At 45.0% G+C, this 17,921-nt stretch overlaps 1 protein-coding gene across 1 annotated transcript in view; it reads left to right on the plus strand.

Moving 5' to 3' along the window:
- ADAP1 (ArfGAP with dual PH domains 1) overlaps positions 1 to 17,921 on the plus strand; it is a 140,005-nt gene that overhangs the window by 69,020 nt on the left and 53,064 nt on the right. Inside the window, exons 3-4 of the mRNA XM_044293738.1 lie at positions 7,407 to 7,498; positions 10,522 to 10,604. Of these exons, the coding sequence (XP_044149673.1) occupies positions 7,407 to 7,498; positions 10,522 to 10,604 (175 nt within the window). The remainder of the gene's footprint in view (positions 1 to 7,406; positions 7,499 to 10,521; positions 10,605 to 17,921) is intronic.

Below are 17,921 nucleotides of genomic sequence, written 5' to 3' on the forward strand. Positions count from 1 at the left end.
GCCCGCATGCACCGCTGCCCTCCATTCATTCCTATAAGAGTTCCGAAACGTTTCGTATGTCCCATAGAAATGAATGGGAAGTGCACTGCGCAAGTGTGACCACCACTCCATTCACTACTATGGGGCTTACGGAAATAGCTTAACCCAGCGCTCGGCTATTTTCAGCACTCCCATAGGAATGAATGGAGGGCGGCTGCACCCTCTGGGACTTTTCAGGCTCCGTTTCAGAGGTGGGACCTGCACCTATCAGACATTGGGGGCATATCCTTGCGATTGGCCCTCAATGTCCAAGAGGGAATACCCCTTTAAATGGGTTGGCCCAAAGAAATATTGTACATTTTTCAAACCAACAACTGGATGCAAATACTTTTGTAGCTGCATGTAATTAAAATTTTCGTATAGTTACTAATTTATTCAATAAAATCTATTTGCATAGCGCCACCTGCAGTTCTCTCTTCTCCTTATTTCTCTGGCCACCTCGCCGAGGTGGTCGCACCTGCTTAGTTCCATGATTCAACTGTCACCATCCCTATCTGCTGTACCTGTGACAGTTAGCTCTTTCACACTTGCGTTGTTCTGTTCCGGCATAGAGTTCCGTCGTCGGGGCTCTATGCTGGAAGAATCCTGATCAGTTTTATCCTAATGCATTCTGAATGGAGAGAAATCCGTTCAGGATGCATCAGGATGTCTTCAGTTCCGGACCGGAACGGTTTTTGGCCGGAGAAAATACCGCAGCATGCTGCGCTTTTTGCTCCGGCCAAAAAAACTGAAGACTTGCCGCAAGGCCGGATCCGGAATGAATGCCCATTGAAAGACATTGATCCGGATCCGGCCTTAAGCTAAACGTCGTTTCGGCGCATTGCCGGATGCGACGTTTAGCTTTTTTAGAGTGGTTACCATGGCTGCCGGGACGCTAAAGTCCTGGCAGCCATGGTAAAGTGTAGTGGGGAGCGGGGGAGCAGTACACTTACCGTCCGTGCGACTCCCGGGGCGCTCCAGAGTGACGTCAGGGCGGCCCAGGCGCATGGATGACGTGTTCGCATGGCACGTCATCCATGCGCATGGGGCGCTCTGACGTCACTCTGGAGCGCCCCGGGAGCCGCACGGATGGTAAGTATACCGCTCCCCCGCTCCTACTATGGCAACCAGGACTTTAATAGCGTCCTGGCTGCCATAGTAACACTGAAAGAATTTTGAAGACGGATCCGTACACTTGCGTTTTTCCGGATCCGGCGTGTAATTCCGGCAAGTGGAGTACACGCCGGATCCGGACAACGCAAGTGTGAAAGAGGCCTAACAGAGAGAGAACTACAGCAAAAATTACACACTTACTGAGAAAGGACATGACCCCTGAGCTGTGATAGGAAGAGAGCTGCAGCAGAAAGGACACGTCCCCTCAGCTTCCAGCAGAAATATATCTAGCAGAGCAATGAATGTGGAGATCTCTGGATCCATGTGAGGTACAGGGCTGGTTCTAGCTTTGTTAGAAAGAGGTTGCCATGTACTGTATGGTATCGGATTTTCAGTTTTTAATGATTTCAATCATGGGAGAACCAAAAATTTTAATGGAACTACTTGGACCTCTTCTGTATTTTGGACCCACTCCTGCACAAATTCAGATGCAAAATACTGACAATGCGAAAGTGACCTATGGTTGGTCTCACATCTGCGTTAGGAATTTCATTTTTGTGTTCCGTCATAGGATCCTATTCAAGCTGTGACGGATCACATGATGGAACCCAGTGGATGCCTACGACTTATATTGGAGTCCGTCGGTTCCGTCATGGGGTCTATCATTTCACTGGAAAAATTAGTGCTGCACACTGCTCTATTTACTGGCAATGATGACGTTATCCGCGAGCTTTCAGCGCAGATGTGGACAGAGCCTGAAATAGAGTCGTCTGAACCCCACCTATTTCTCCTGACTCCACCATAAACATGCACACTCAGCATTTACTCAATGGGGAAATAAGCCAAGGGTCTGGCATCTCCCACAAGAACCAAGAGGCCGAAGTCCAAAACGTCGGATCCTTCTTTTCCCCCACATCTGCAGGCCTGAACGACGTGTATATCTAACGTGTCCACTGTAGATCAGCACTAAACCTCATTACGATAACATCTAGAGGCAGTTTCAGAAGCAGCTTGACAGTAAGCAGATCCTTTCCCTGCGTATCATTTATCCCGTCTGTGCCCGAGACGCCTTCACACTGCGCTGCTTAATGATAACATCTACAATGTCTAAAAGCCTCTGTGAAATCTCGACAGGCGATGACTTTTTGATGCGTTTCTCAAGAAATGGTTGCACGACTGATCCGACACCTCTGCCTGCCTTGTGCGGAGCGCGAGGAAGGAAAAAGTCCTTCTTTCGGCTATTTGATCATTCTTAAGACGCAGCCACAGGAGACTTTTCATGTAACAGTGTGAAGTGTTTGCAGATCTGTAGCCCTCAGATGAACCGGGAGATGCATTATGGCGTTCTTATATTACCAGTTGGGCTTTATATAGTTATATTTGATGTTGTGCGGGTGTGTGAGCTCGGGCATAGACGGTACAGCACGGCAGAAGATGCTTTGGTTCGCAGGGCTTGGAATCGATTTTTCTTGTCCAATTCAAATATACACATTTAGCCATGTTGTCTTAGTGACGGGGTGAGATAAGTGGCTGCCAGACATATACATTGACGCCCATCCCCCATAATTTCAACTTGTCCGTCATCTGTGCTTGTATACGTTAGAGGCCAGTCATCGGCCTAAGCTGTCACAGGAGACGATGTAAAGTGTTTGCAGACCTGTAGAACTCCGGGAGATGCATTATGGCGCTGCGTTCTTATAGAAAGGTTTGGTCAGTGTATTACCAGTTGGGCTTTATATAGTTTTTATATCTGATGTTGTGCGGGTGTGTGAGCTCGGGCATAGATGGTACAGCATGGCAGAAGAGGCCTTGGTTCGCAGGGCTTGGAATAGATTTTTCTTGTCCAAAATACATATTTAGCCATGTTGTCTGTTGGCTGTCAGACGTATACGTTGACTCTTATCCCACATAATCTCAACTTGTCCGATTTTTTTTTTATGTCAGCTGTGCCTATATACGTTAGAGGCCAGTCATCGGCCTAAGCGGTCACAGGAGACTTTTCAAGTAACAATGTAGGGTTCAGCATGCATGTTGGTACTTGCATCCCTGGATCCGATGAAAGCTGTAATGGCACCGGACGGGGTTAAAAGCAGAGTGTGCCTGGCGTGCATGCTGTACCTGCGCTCCCTGGACTTTATGTGGCTGTCATGGCCCATAACAGGTAGGAACTAGTGTTAGGGACCACTCATGAAGGCGACCTTGACGCGGTGAGTGGCTTATTACGCTTTGGCCAAAATGTACACCAATGCCTTATTCAACATCCAGCATAGAGGCAGGGCAGAGTGCTGGTTGCAGAGTGCGATTGCATTTGTGTTTTTGCGTTTGTATCTGTATTTCGCCATAGCAATGTGCACCTGCAAACAGGGTTGTGCGGGCTGAACCCCCCACATTTTTTCTTTGTAACAATGTAAAGTGTTTGCAGATCTGTAGAACTTAGATTAAAGGGGTTGTCCGGGATCAAACTTATTTTTTTTAAAACATCTTACTCACCTTTAGTAGCCAAGTCTATGTTCCCAAGGTGGTTTGAGGTGTCTTTTACACTGGCGCATGGCTCCTACAGCCCTGAACACATTGTTTACATATCTGTTTATCTGTTTCTTCACTTCCTGCCGCACTGCATTGTGGGTCTCAGTGCAGGGCAGCATCTGCTGATTTCTCCTGTCTAACATCGTGTCCCTGTGCCCGCCCCCCTCATACATATTCATGCATCCTGCACAGCCTCCACTCCTCCTTCGATCCGCCCCCCTCATACACATTCATCCTCTTGCCTCATATTCCTCCCCCATATGTACACCCATAAACTTCTCCTTACTCTATCTCTGGCATCTGTCATGTGCTCAGTGTTTGCAGCGCTTAGAGACAATCGGACACCATCACACTGTAAGGGGCACGCTCCCACATGCATCCATAAACATACCGGACACTGTCACACTGTAAGGGGCACGCTCCCACATGCATCCATAAACATACCGGACACTGTCACACTGTAAGGGGCACGCTCCCACATGCATCCATAAACATACCGGACACTGTCACACTGTAAGGGGCACGCTCCCACGCGCATCCATAAACATACCGAACACCGTCACTGTAAGGGGCACACTTCCACATGCATCCATAAACATACCGGACACTGTCACACTGTAAGGGGCACACTTCCACATGCATCCATAAACATACCGGACACTGTCACACTGTAAGGGGCACGCTCCCACATGCATCCATAAACATACCGGACACTGTCACACTGTAAGGGGCACGCTCCCACATGCATCCATAAACATACCGGACACTGTCACACTGTAAGGGGCACACTTCCACATGCATCCATAAACATACCGGACACTGTCACACTGTAAGGGGCACACTCCCACATGCATCCATAAACATACCGGACACTGTCACACTGTAAGGGGCACGCTCCCACATGCATCCATAAACATACCGGACACTGTAAGGGGCACACTTCCACATGCATCCATAAACATACCGGACACTGTCACACTGTAAGGGGCACACTTCCACATGCATCCATAAACATACCGGACACTGTCACACTGTAAGGGGCACACTTCCACATGCATCCATAAACATACCGAACACCGTCACACTGTAAGGGGCACACTTTATATATATATATATATATATTATATATATATTATATATATATATATATATATATATATATATATATATATATAATCTCTATATCTATATCAAGGTAAACCTTATATACTGACCAGTTGAAACCGATGTATAACCACAGGAAAGGGAAATGCACACACTGCAGCTCCAAAAGGAGAATGTGCAAAAAAGATTCATTCCAAAACACAAGTACGGGGCTAAAAAAATTATTTTAAACTAGACAAAAGCAGCCCCATTACATAAATAGGATTATCCGTTTATTTCAAATCAACAACAAAAAAAAAAAAAGCTGACTGATTACACTAATATTACCTTTTCTTTCAACTGAGCCATTGTTTTATCTCTTTTTTTTTTTTACACAATCAACATGCCATTGTCTAAATGCAATATATGCAATTAGCACGGCCATCCTGTGGTGAAAGGAATTCCTCCTTTCTAAGCCTTCTGCCCCATTAGCTAGTAATTCTGATGGGAGGAGTTTTCTATGCTAACAAGCATAGTAATCCTCCTCCATTCATTGTAATGCTGAAGGCCCGGTGACGTCACCGACTGGGGGCGGGGCTTAGCGCGATGTCGGCCGGATAAGTAACCGCCCCTCCAACCTCTGCATTATCACCTAGACTGCCAGTGATGTCACCGACTGGGGCGGGGCTTAGCGCGATGGGGGCGGGGCTTACCGCGATGCCGGCCGGACAAGTAACTGCCCCTCCAACCTCTCTGCATTATCATCTAGACTGCCAGTGACGTCACCGGGCTCCGTGAGCAGAGGAAGAGGAAGCTTTGCTCGCCTGCCAGGGACCCGGTACGTCACTGAAGATAAGAAAATACTCACTTCCGGCCATGAATTGAAACCAGGAAAACAGGGCTTCAGCAATATGCTCTAAAGGTACCACATGCATGTTTGTAATGTTTATGTTATTAGATTACTAATAGACAAATGTCCCCAAACCCGGACAACCCCTTTAACCGGGAGATGCATTATGGCATTGCGTTCTTATAGAAAGTTTCGGTCAGTGTATTACCAATGGGGCTTTATATAGTTATATTTGATGTTGTGTGGGTGTGTGAGCCCGGGCATGGATGGTACAGTATGGCAGCAGACTCCTCAGTTCTCAGGGGCTTGGAATAGTTTTTCTTGTGCAAATCAAAACTAAATGCACGTTTAGCTGAACGGCCCTGTTGCCTTAATAAGGGGGTGAGATAAGTGGCTGCCAGACATACACATTGACACTTATCTCTCATAATCTCAACTTATTTCATTCTTGATGTCAGCTGTTTCTATGTACGTTAGAGGCCGATCATTGGCCTAAGCGGTCACGTGGATGGGAGCAGCACGTCATCATTTCTGGGCAATGTCAGATTGGGGTTCCTTGAGCCCATCTAAGGAAATTATTGTCAAGGCTCAACCCATATATAATCAATAAACTGAAATAGGCTTTTAATCAAAGAAATTAAAGGGGTTGTCTCACTTCGGCCAATGGCATTTGTCATGTAGAGAAATTAATGCAAAGCACTTCCTAATGTATTGTTATTCTCCATATTGCGCACTTTGCTGGCTTCATTAATTTTTTCCATTACATTATACACTGCTCATATCCAAGGGTTACGGCCTCCGCTGCAGCACAGATACGAGGTGGCTGGGACAGGAGCTGCAGCCACTTAGGCTAGTGATTGGCTGCAGCCTCATTGGGGATTGATGGATACTTTGCTGCTGTAGCCAAGTAAACTCAGATTGGAAATGAGGACCGAGGAACAGTGCGGGAACGTTGGGGATGTAACTGGCAAGTACACCTTCCTTCATTATTTTATGACAACTCACCCACCCCCCCTCAACATTTGTCAGCAAGCTGGAAAACCCCTTTAATGCAGACCTCCCAGAGTGGCCGACACGCGGTGCTGATCATAATTACCTGATCCCCGCCCTGGGTTCCATCTCTGTCGCTCTCGGGCCGGCTGTTTTTCTCCCTGCGGTGCTGAAATCAGCATCAGTCGACAGAAGGACATGTGTCCTGCCCCCTTTGCTTCACGCGACCACTCGTCGTGATGCATCGGGAGGAGGTCACCGCTGCAGCCAATCACAGGCCCCTCACGTGTCCCTCCGTCAATGGATGTTGATTTCAGCTCTGCAGGGAGAGGATCACCACCGCGGGTCAGCCACTCTGGGAGGTCTGTATTCATCATGGATAACCCCTTTAAGACAGCGAATCGTAAAAACTGATGAGGATAGCAGCAGTTCTAGGTCACTAACGCCTCATGCACACGTGTCCGTTTTTTGATCTGCAAACAATGGATCCCTGAAAAACATCTAACTTCCATGTGCATTCTGTTTTTCACACTCCCATTACTAGAAAGGGCTATTCGCCTCCGCAAAAGCGGCCCAGATTAGGACCTGCAGTGGGATACCTGGATCGGGCACACGGATCCATGGAAAAAAAAGGGATGTGTGCATGGCTCCAATGAATTCTATGGCGCAGTGTGCGATCAGTTTAAAAATGGATAATGTATTGAAGAGAAATAGGGTCGTGTTCATGAGCCTGTATACTGAATTGTTGCCTTTGACCTTGAATTTTTTTTAATTTTTATTAGCTGCTGCAAAAATTTCCTATTTCTTTCATATTTTTTTTTTTCAGTACATGTCATGCCTGGGAAACAAAGTAGCGCAAGCAAAGTTTGAGTCTAAAGTGCCAGCATTTTATTACAAGCCAGCAGCTTCCGACTGCCAGTGAGTAATTCCCTATATTAACCTCTGTATATTGTTTTATGTATTTACCCTTAAAGGAGCACTCCGGGCTAAACGGATGCACTGTGCCTGTTGTTGGTGGGGAGGCCTGCGGAAGCCTTTTTCAATAATATATATTGAGGAATTGCTATCACGGGCTGTACAGGATGAGCAGAAACAGCACCACACCTGTCCATGGGTTGTGTCTAGAGATGAGCGAACCTGAATTTTACAGGTTCGGCGTTCGGGCTGTAAAGAAATTCCGTTATTAATTCCAATATAACTGAATTTGTAGATGGAACGCAAAAACGGAAGCCTTTACAGGATAACTGTCATATTTTTTATTTGCTAGTTTATTAGAGCTAGGCATGTATACCTGAGTTAGTCTGTCATGGATTGCCAAAAGATCTGTAATTACCTTATAATAACAGCTTTCCTTAATGTCCTCTGTCCCTTTCTACTGCTTCCTTAAAAGACCGTTGCTATGGCTTGTCTGTCTCCGGCTAGAAAGACAGAGGGGCGGTCCTCCACACTGCATGCCTGCATTAGGCTTCAGAGTGAGGAGGCGTGTCTCTCAGTAATTCAATCTGATTGGCTGGCAGGGAGCTGCTGGCTACAGCAAGTGTGTATGTGAAGTGAGGGAAAGCAGTTTTGGCCTCAGAGAACTGGCAAAGGAGTCATCTTGAGAAGATCCTCATAATGTAGGATTCAAAACAGCCGTAACTAAGGGGAAAACTCAAGGAAAACTGTTGTAAGTGAAGAAACTAAAGATTGCTTTATGCATATTGCTGCTGCAGCAGTAACATATGCTAAAATAGATTTTTTGATGAAAATATGACAGTTATCCTTTAAGAGGCATTCCATTTTGCATTCCATCATAATAGAAGTCTATGAGCAGCATAATGGATCCGTCCTGGTTTCCGTTATGCAGGACGGAAAACAAAGTCCTGCATAACGGAAACCAGGCGGTTTCGTTATGCTTGGCCATAGACTTCTATTATGACAGAATGCAAAATGGAATGCCTCTTAAAGGCTTCCGTTTTGCGTTACGTCTACGAATTCTGTTATATTCCGTTATAACGGAATCCATAATGGAATTTCTTCACAGCCCGAACGCTGAACCTGTAACGTTCGGGTTCGCTCATCCCTAGTTGTGTCTGGTATTGAGGCCGAGCTCCACTGAAGTAAACTCGGCTGAGCTGCAATACCATATGCAACCTGTGGACAGCTGTGGCGCTGTTTTTAAAATAAAGCAGCCATGTATTGATTTAAAAAGCCAGTCCTCAATATAATGCTTTGATATTATCGGAATAGCTTACTTGCCTGTATATGATAACCTGTATAGTTCTGGGGGAATATCAGATCTGTGCTTTTTCCGTGCAGATTATAATTAGTTTTTTAAAGGGGTTGTGCCAAGTGTGAAAGAAGTTATCCCCTGCTTGGACCCCCACTGATCCCGAGAGGGGGGACACATGTTCTCATCCTAATGGAGCAGCGGGCCAAACATGTCCCCTGCTGCTGCATTTACTTTCTGTTGGATTGCTGGAGATAGCCGAGCACAACGCTCATGGGGCCCCCATTCTCCGGATCAGTGGGGGTCGACTTTTGTACTTGCCACAGCCCGTTTAAAGGGCATCTGTCAGCAGTTTTGTACCTATGAAACTGTCTGACCTGTTACATGTACGCTTGGCAGCTGAAGGCATCTGTGTTTTTCCCATGTTCATATGTACCCGCATTGCTGAGAAAAATTAAGTTTTAATATATGCAAATGAGCCTCTAGGAGCAACGGGGGCGTTGCCGTTACACCTATTGGCTCCGCTCTCTCTGCAACTGCCGCCCCCTCTCTCCTTTGATTGACAAGGCCAGACAGTGTAAACATCATCACACCTGGCCATCCTTTTCATCTTTTCAGCTGCAGATTTGCCAATTCCCTGGCTCCTCTTCTGTCATCCAAGATGGCCGCACCGCTTCTCAAGACTATCTGGTGCACACTGTGCATTTGGTAGTCCAAGACACTTCCTCCTGCCCTTGGATTGGCCGGCATTGCTCATGTGAGCAGTGCTGGCCAATCCAAGAGCAGGGCTGGACAAACAGGAAGTGTCCTGGACTACCAAATGCAATAGTCTGTGCAATAGTCTGAGAAGCAGTGCGGCCATATTGGATGACAGAAGAAGAGCTGGAAATTTTTCTTGAACTGGAGGGTCGCTTTAAAGAGGTTTTCCAGCGAGCATGGCACTGTGACCTTCATGCCCATTTGACTATAGCAGGCCCAGCAGGGATCATAGTAGCAGGGACCAAAGCAGCGTTGCAGCAGCGGCGGGACATTTAAAAGTTGAGTAGCGTATTTCTCTTTAAAGGGCTAGGCAGCGATCAGGGGTCTGTAAAGAGCACCTGAAATATTTGCAAATCTTCCTTTTAAAGGGGTTGTCTCACTTCAGCAAATGGCATTTATCATGTAGACAAAGTTAATACAAGGCACTTACTAATGTATTGTGATTGTCCATCTTGTCTCTTTTGATTGCTTGATACATTTTTCCATCACATTATACACTTACGACCTCCGTTTAATCCATCAGCGGTGGTCGTGTTTGCACACGATAGAAAAAAAGCACCAGCCTGTGTGAGCTCCCACGGTCCCCGCCACCAGAGAGGCCGGCACTTTTTCCTATAGAATGCAAGCACGACCACCGCTGATGGATTGCAGGGTGGTCATAACCATGGAAACGAGCCATGTATAATGTGATGGAAAAATGAATCCAGCCAGCAAAGGAAGCAATATGGACAATCACAATACATTAGTAAGTGCCCTGTATTAACTTTCTCTACATAATTAATGCCACTTACTGAAGTGACACAACCCCTTTAAGGTATCAGAATTAGAGATGGGCAAACCTTTTGGTTCACTTAGGTTTGCTGAATTTTTCAAAATCCTTAGCTGTTTCAGTAAGACGTGTGAGCAGATAAGGCGGCACCGGCGGCGGTGCCTCTAATGTCCTCGCTGAATTAGGTGTCCTTTGTGCTTGCAGAGTGCTCCGCGAGCAGTGGATCAGAGCCAAGTACGAGAGGAAAGAGTTCATCTACATTGAGAAGCAGGAGCCGTATTCTGCAGGTATGGATGCTATCAGCTAGAGCTTCTCCTAATCCTTTTTGCCGCCTGGAGTGAAATAAACCAGAAGGCAGCACATCACACCAGCCGCTCTGCAATCCTCCAGGATCAGACAGCGCTTTTACAAATATTACAACAATTTCAACCCTGCTGTGTACTTTTAGGCTATTAATTGCCTTTGGTTGGCATGGGAAATCCATGCCAGTCAGAGAGATGTTTTCTTCAACTGTTCTTCTATTGTTCTTGCTTGGGAATATGACTCTTAAAGGGACACACCCTTTTTTTCCCACCAGCTCCCCATATTGTTGAGTTAATCACTTGGGTTCCTACCACTAGAACATGCTGACATTTACGCCTGTAATGCTCTTTGCTTCGGCTTTCTCCTCTTGCTCCTGAAATGCTTGGCAGGGGAAGTTGTGACTGGCCATGCATTTTCCCTGCAGCGGCCACTACAGGAGAAATGGGGTATTACATAGACACAAATGTAAAACATGTTCAGCGGTAGCATATAGGGAGTGCAGAGGTAGCAGTCACAACTAGACCCTTAGGCTACTTTCACACTAGCGTTAATGTTTTCCGGTATTGAGATCCGTCATAGGGTCTCAGTACCAGAAAAAAACGCTTCTGTTTTGTCCCCATTCATTGTCAAGGGGACAAAACGTAACTGAACAGAACGGAATTCTCCAAAATGCATTCCGTTCCGTTCTCATACCGGAGGATTTCCATCCTGAGATGCGGAGCAAGACAATGCAAGTCAATGGGGACGGATCCGTTTTCTCAGACACAATCTGACACAATAAAAAACGTATCCGTCCCCCATTGACTTTCAGTGGAGTTCATGACGGATCCTTCTTGGCCGTGTTAAAGATAATACAACTGGATATGGTTATAACGGATGCAACGGTTGTATTATCAGTAACGGAAGTGTTTTTGCTGAACCCTGCCGGATCCAGCAAAAACGCTAGTGTGAAAGTAGCCTTATACGTGAGGAATCTAAAGGCACTCTGTTATAAATGCCACATGGAAGGTTAGGGCCCTGATACAGATTTTGGCATAATGATGGTCCATTCCCAGTCTGTACAGATATGCCATTAGTACCATCACAACCATCTGGTCTCAAACTCACAGACTAGCTACTTGGACCTGTGCAAACAGCCTTTTCCCCATATATTCTTGAAAATAGGGGTCCGCTTGTACAGAAGTTTGGGTTGGGCACTCCATTCTCCTACCAATGCTGTTTTCAGTTTTCACAGTATGTCCTGAAATATTTGTGTTTTTCCGGATTTAAAGGGAACCTGTCATGTGGATATTTGATTATAATCTAACTAATTGTATACAATCATTAACTACTAAAAAGTACCTTAGATGTATTCACTTACTGGTGTGACAAATGGTTACCTCATAATATACACACAAAGATGCCGCATGCTAATGAGCTGATTTGAGTCCAGCGTGATGTCAGTGAGTCCAGCGTTTTTTTAATTCAGAGCTATAGCCACTCCCCTGCCCACCTGCTGCTGATTCATGTGGAAAATAACTGTCACTCAGCAGCAGGTGGGCGGGGAGAGTCAGGAGCTCATAAATATTCAGGACTCATCATTATCAGCTGGAGCTTTTCAATACAAGATGTTGGCAGATTGACTGGGTCAATTAAAGAAAGTGACCCAGCATTTTGCTAAGAGAATCAGTCACTTATTTATGTTGCCCTTAGTTAGGACACCATAAAACTGGTGACAGGTTCCCTTTAAGTTTGGGCAGCTTCCTGGTTAAAGTTTAATCATTTGAACTACAAGGTTATCTAAGACGGCGTCAGACTTTGGTCTGTGAAATCACAGAATGTGAATATATTATTATAGCGTAGAGGTGCTTGATACCTGCATTGCCTATGTACCTCATGCAGCTGCAAAATTATATGCAAAATGGTGAACATCCAATTATAAGTTAGGTGCTGACACAAGTGCAAAACTGCCCTGTGAAATGGTGCACTATTTTAAAAATTTAAAATTGTGCCATAACTTCAGGGCACAATGTTGGTAGGGGTCCTATCACCGAACTGCTTCCCTTTAGATAAAATTGCTTACCTCCAGCCACCACTAGAGGGAGCTGATTGTGGCCCATCTCATACATTGGTGGCATACGCGGCCACCCTCCATTCATTTCTGTGGGACTGCTGAAAATAGCCGATCGCTGGCTCTGCTATTTCCCTCACCCCCATAAAAGTGAATGGCGCAATGGCCACACTTGCACAGTGCCCTTCCCATTCATTTCTATGGGACTTCCAAAAATGCAAAACACCCTGAGATGTTGCACCATTTTAAAAATTGAAGAAGAACACACTGTCATGCCTACCATAACATCAGGGCTCAATGTTGGTAGGGTTCCTGTCACCGAACTGCTTCCATTTAGATAAAATTGCTTACCTCCAGCCACCACTAGAGGGAGCTGATTGTATACAAATTTGTACAGCTTCCATCGCATTCAATACTAGTTGTGTTTAAGGGGTTGGCCCATCTCATACATTGGTGACATAACACTGGTGGCATACGCGGCCGCCCTCCATTCATTTGTGTGAGACTGCTGAAAATAGCAGAGCCCCATAGAAGTGAATGGCGCAGTGGCTGCACTTGCACCGTGCCCTTTCCATTAATTTCTATGGAACTTCCAAAAATTCACTCTACAACGCTGCCCAGCCATGCTCCACAGTACCCAACACCGAAAAGCCTATAACCCTGGTTGGGGCAATTTGTGACCAAACTGGGCATTCTTCCTATTTTTGATGGGCGTGAAAAACGGATGAAATACTGGTGCCATATGGACAGAGAGAACGGACAAACGGAGCACTGTCGGAGACAGTACTTTATCCACATGGATGGAAAATTGTCTGTTTTAGCCGACGGAACATGAACAAGTTTTACAACCCTCGTCTCAAGCCGCCCCGATGGTTAAATATAAGACATGTGCCATATTCCTGTGGGAAGAGCCCCGGCACTAGTACTGTGTATACAGTGTAGGGGGGGTAGCAGCATGTAGACTCCCAGCACTGTGTGCAGTCGCAGACCCTGCCCTCTGCATACATTATTCATACTTCGTGCTCTTTTCTGCCTGCTGGTAAGAGGGAAGGCCTGAGCAGGCAGATTTTACCAGGTTTAATCATTTATTCATATATTTATTTTGAATGCCCTTCTTCAGCATAACTATCCCCCTTTTATGTTTTGACGCACAATTTCCAAACCAGCAGGGAGAGAATGAAATAAGTTGTAATAATTATTTATGCATGAACCAGCGCCATTGATGATATGTCAGAGCTTTTCGTTACAATGCTGTAATTGTCTCTTGGCATGTAATGCATGTACTGCAGGGGGGGCTGGCAGGAGGGTCCCTGCCGTCCCATTCTTAGTAGGGATGAGATGGTCCTGGCTTCAGCACACAAATTTTATTTGTATGATTAGATACCATTTTCAAATATACTTTCTTTATCAATTCTTCATTGTTTTCAAGATCTCTGCTTGCTGTCATCCAATAGGAACTTTCTTTGTTTACTTCCAGTGGCTAAAAATCAGCCCTGGTCATGTGATGGACATGTAGCTGCATGGTCCGTTTACAGTGATTCCAAGCTGTGTTGGGTAACGAGTAGAGTTGAGCGAAACTGCCTTTTGACAGGTTCGGGGTTTAAGTGAATTACGTAATGGATTTCACATAATACAAGTGTATGGCCAGCAGAACGGAACCCTCAGGGCTGGCCATACACTTGTATTATGCAGCATGCCGGCATGGAATTATGTGATGGATTCCGTGAAAACAGAATCCATTACGTAATTCACTTAAAGAGGACCTTTCACTAGAATAAAAAATCTAAACTAACTATACAGACATGGAGAGCGGCGCCCAGGGATCTCCCTGCACTTACTGTTATACCTGGGCGCCGCTCCGTTCTCCCGGTATAGCCTCCGGTATCTTCATAGTTAGGCTCCACCCAGTGGAACCTGCCGGCGTCTCCTTCTCCCATGCTGTAGCGCTGGCCAATTGCAGCGCTCAGCTCATAGCCTGAGAGGTTTTTTTTTCTCTCAGGCTATGAGCTGAGCGCTGCGATTGGCCAGCGCTACAGCATGGGAGAAGGAGACGCCGGCAGGTTCAACTGGGTGGAGCCTAACATATGAAGATACCGGAGGCTATAACCGGAGAACGGAGCGGCGCCCAGGTATAACAGTAAGTGCAGGGAGATCCCTGGGCGCCGCTCTCCATGTCTGTATAGTTAGTTTAGATTTTTTATTCTAGTGAAAGGTCCTCTTTAAGCCCCGAACTCGAACCTGCCAAAAGGTTTATACTATGAACAGTGATAAGCAGGGTGTTCTAGAAGTGATAGATAATCATTTCTCACCTTTCCTGTGTTCTCTCCTGTCCCTTATACTATACAGAGTAATAAACAGGGTGTTCTAGAAGTGATAGATAACCAGTTCTCACCTCTTATTTGTTCTCTCCCATTCCTTATACTATAAACAGTGTTAAGCAGTGTGTTCTAGTGGTGATAGATAATCAGTTCTCACCTCTCCTGTATTTTCCCCTGTACTCATAATATAAACACTGATGAGCAGGGTGTTCTAGCGGTGATAGATAATCAGTTCTCATCCCTCCTATGTTCTCTCCTGTCCTTATACTATAAACAGTGATACGCAGGGTGTTCTAATGGTGATAGACAATTCGTTCTCACCCCTCCTGTGCACTCTCCTGTCCTTATACTATAAAAAGTGATAAGCAGGATGTTCTAGTGATGATAGATAATCAGTTCTCACCTCTCCTCTGTACTCCCATGTCCTTATACTATACACAGTTATAAACAGGGTGTTCTAGTGATGATAGATAATCAGTTCTCACCTCTCCTCTGTACTCCCATGTCCTTATACTATACACAGTTATAAGCAGGATGTTCTAGTGATGATAGATAATCAGTTCTCACCTCTCCTCTGTACTCCCATATCCTTATACTATAAACAGTTATAAGCAGGGTGTTCTAGTGTTGATAGATAATCAGTTCTCACCTTTCCTATGTTCTCCCCTGTTCCTTATACTAGGTATCTTCATGCTGTTCCAAGGCCCTTAGTTATAATGCCTGACACTGTTCTGCACATACTCAGCAGTGAAGACCAGAGGAAGAAGTTCACTCCTGGGCACGCCTGCAGTCATCTCAAGATTGCTAGACAGAACAGAAAGATGGCATTAAAGGGATTGTCCGTGAATAGGTAACTTTTCACAGGAGCCCGCAGGATGCATCTGCTATGGAAGGAATCATACTTGCCTACATCCTGCCGCTCTGGTCCTACGTGACAGCACCCATGCGTCCATCTTCTGGTCCGCGGCTTTTTGGCGTCATCCCCCTCACGAGCATGATCATCTGCTCTGCAGCAGCTGATAACTGGCTTTTATGGTGATGTGTTTCTCGTAGATACGTCACCGCTGAACCAGTCATTGGCTGCAGCGGAGCAGATGATCATGTCCATGCCGGAGAGGAACAAGCTGTGGGTCAGAAGATAGATATATGGGAACTAGTGCACAGGGCCAGTGCTGCGGACAGCCGGCAAGTATGAATCTCTCCATAGTAGAGTCTGCGGGATCCTGTGAAAAGGGACTTATTCCCAGACAACCCTTTCATAGCAGCACCTAATAAATCTGCACTCTTTACATATTTCTTTTATTCACATTTTGACTTGCACATGATTTCCAGGACATACATATATAGAACTTTTCTAACTTTTTCTGAGGATAAATGCATAGATTTCTTCCAATTATTAACAGTGTTTTCCAGTTATTAAATGCATAGTACATTGCATAGTTACCTACAGGAATTTAGAAAATGTCAGGAATTTAAGAAATTTTATTCCAATAAATATGGTTTATGTTTTAGCTATGTCACCTGATTACTTAGATGATAGTAAGAAAAAGCCAGATGTCACCATTTTACTACAGTAAATCTGTTATTATTAAATTATTGCCCATTTATCAAGGAGTCGAAGTCAGCGCTGGAGTCGGAGTGTGATAAAATGCAGGAGTTGGAGTCAGAACTTTGGCTTCCCGACTCTGCAGCTCTAATTTACAATAGAAAGGGTGAGATATTGGTTAAATCTGCAAGTAACAAATGTGGATTTTGTGCGGAAACAAAGTGGAAATCCGCTTGGAGAATCTGCATAAACCATGTTGGCGTGTGCACGTACCCTCATGGGGAATTTGAAAATTGGCTTTCTCAACCAGATAACCTCAAATAGGCGTCTTGCTGCTAAAAATAGACCTGAATATTCCCCATTTATGATTATTCGCCATTCAAGGAATTCATTGTTTATTAGTGGTTGCAGCAATGTTCTTCTCTTTTGCACCCATGTGGAAGAGAAAAGGCATATACTTGTGTTCTCAACCTAGAAAAGCAATCACACTAGGGCATGATGGGCAGCCTAAAGTTTCGCTAAGGTGGTTAAAGACCATTTATATGGCTGGAAATATTAGAAGGGACAGACTCGGGCACAACCGAGGTCATTGCTGCAAGATTAAAAAAAAAAAAACACAGAGTTTCTTGTGTTACTAAAATATTGTATTAGTCATTTAGTCACTTTTTTATTGTTTTTGAATTTTTTGGTTTATCATATGAATCAAATATTGTTTACAGTGTTTTAAAAATGTAGGGATCACCGTAAGCATGGCAGAAGGTCATCTAAAAATACACCCGAGAGAGAGGATAGCGGTGTAATAATATTAATATGACAACATAATCTGCGGTCACAGCTTGAGGAGCCTTTCATTCCTAGAACTGTTCACCTTGACATATAAAATCAGTCAAGCCCGCGCTTTTATTCTATTACCAGCTGAAGGTTAAAAAAGAGAAAAATAAAGAAAACTGCTGAGCTGGCGCTCAACGAACACATTGCTGGAAAACATTTTAAAATTCCATTTTGCTCAGAATAGATGTAGAGCTGTGGAGGGGCCCAATTATCCTGTCAGAGGAACATGCAAATGATCTCTATCTCACCTTCACTAGGCTGGATGCCACGATGAAAACAAACTATGGGTGGGGGTTAACTCTTCTTTATACACAAATGGAATTAATATAGATTCTGATTGAGTCTGAGGTGACAGGCAGAGGCCATCCTGGCCCACCAGGGTGAAGAGAGTGACATCACTAGACCTTGATCAGTGATGTCATTCATTCATCGTATTTCCAGAAATGTAAGACAAAGCTGATCAAGGTATGTTTCTTAAAGTGGACATCTACATAAATGTCTGATAATCCTTTGTCTTCAAGGGCGTATGTACCATGGGGCAGTTGGTTGGTGTCAT

Source organism: Bufo gargarizans, chromosome 5, assembly GCF_014858855.1.
Source record: "Bufo gargarizans isolate SCDJY-AF-19 chromosome 5, ASM1485885v1, whole genome shotgun sequence".
Lineage (NCBI taxonomy): Eukaryota > Metazoa > Chordata > Amphibia > Anura > Bufonidae > Bufo > Bufo gargarizans.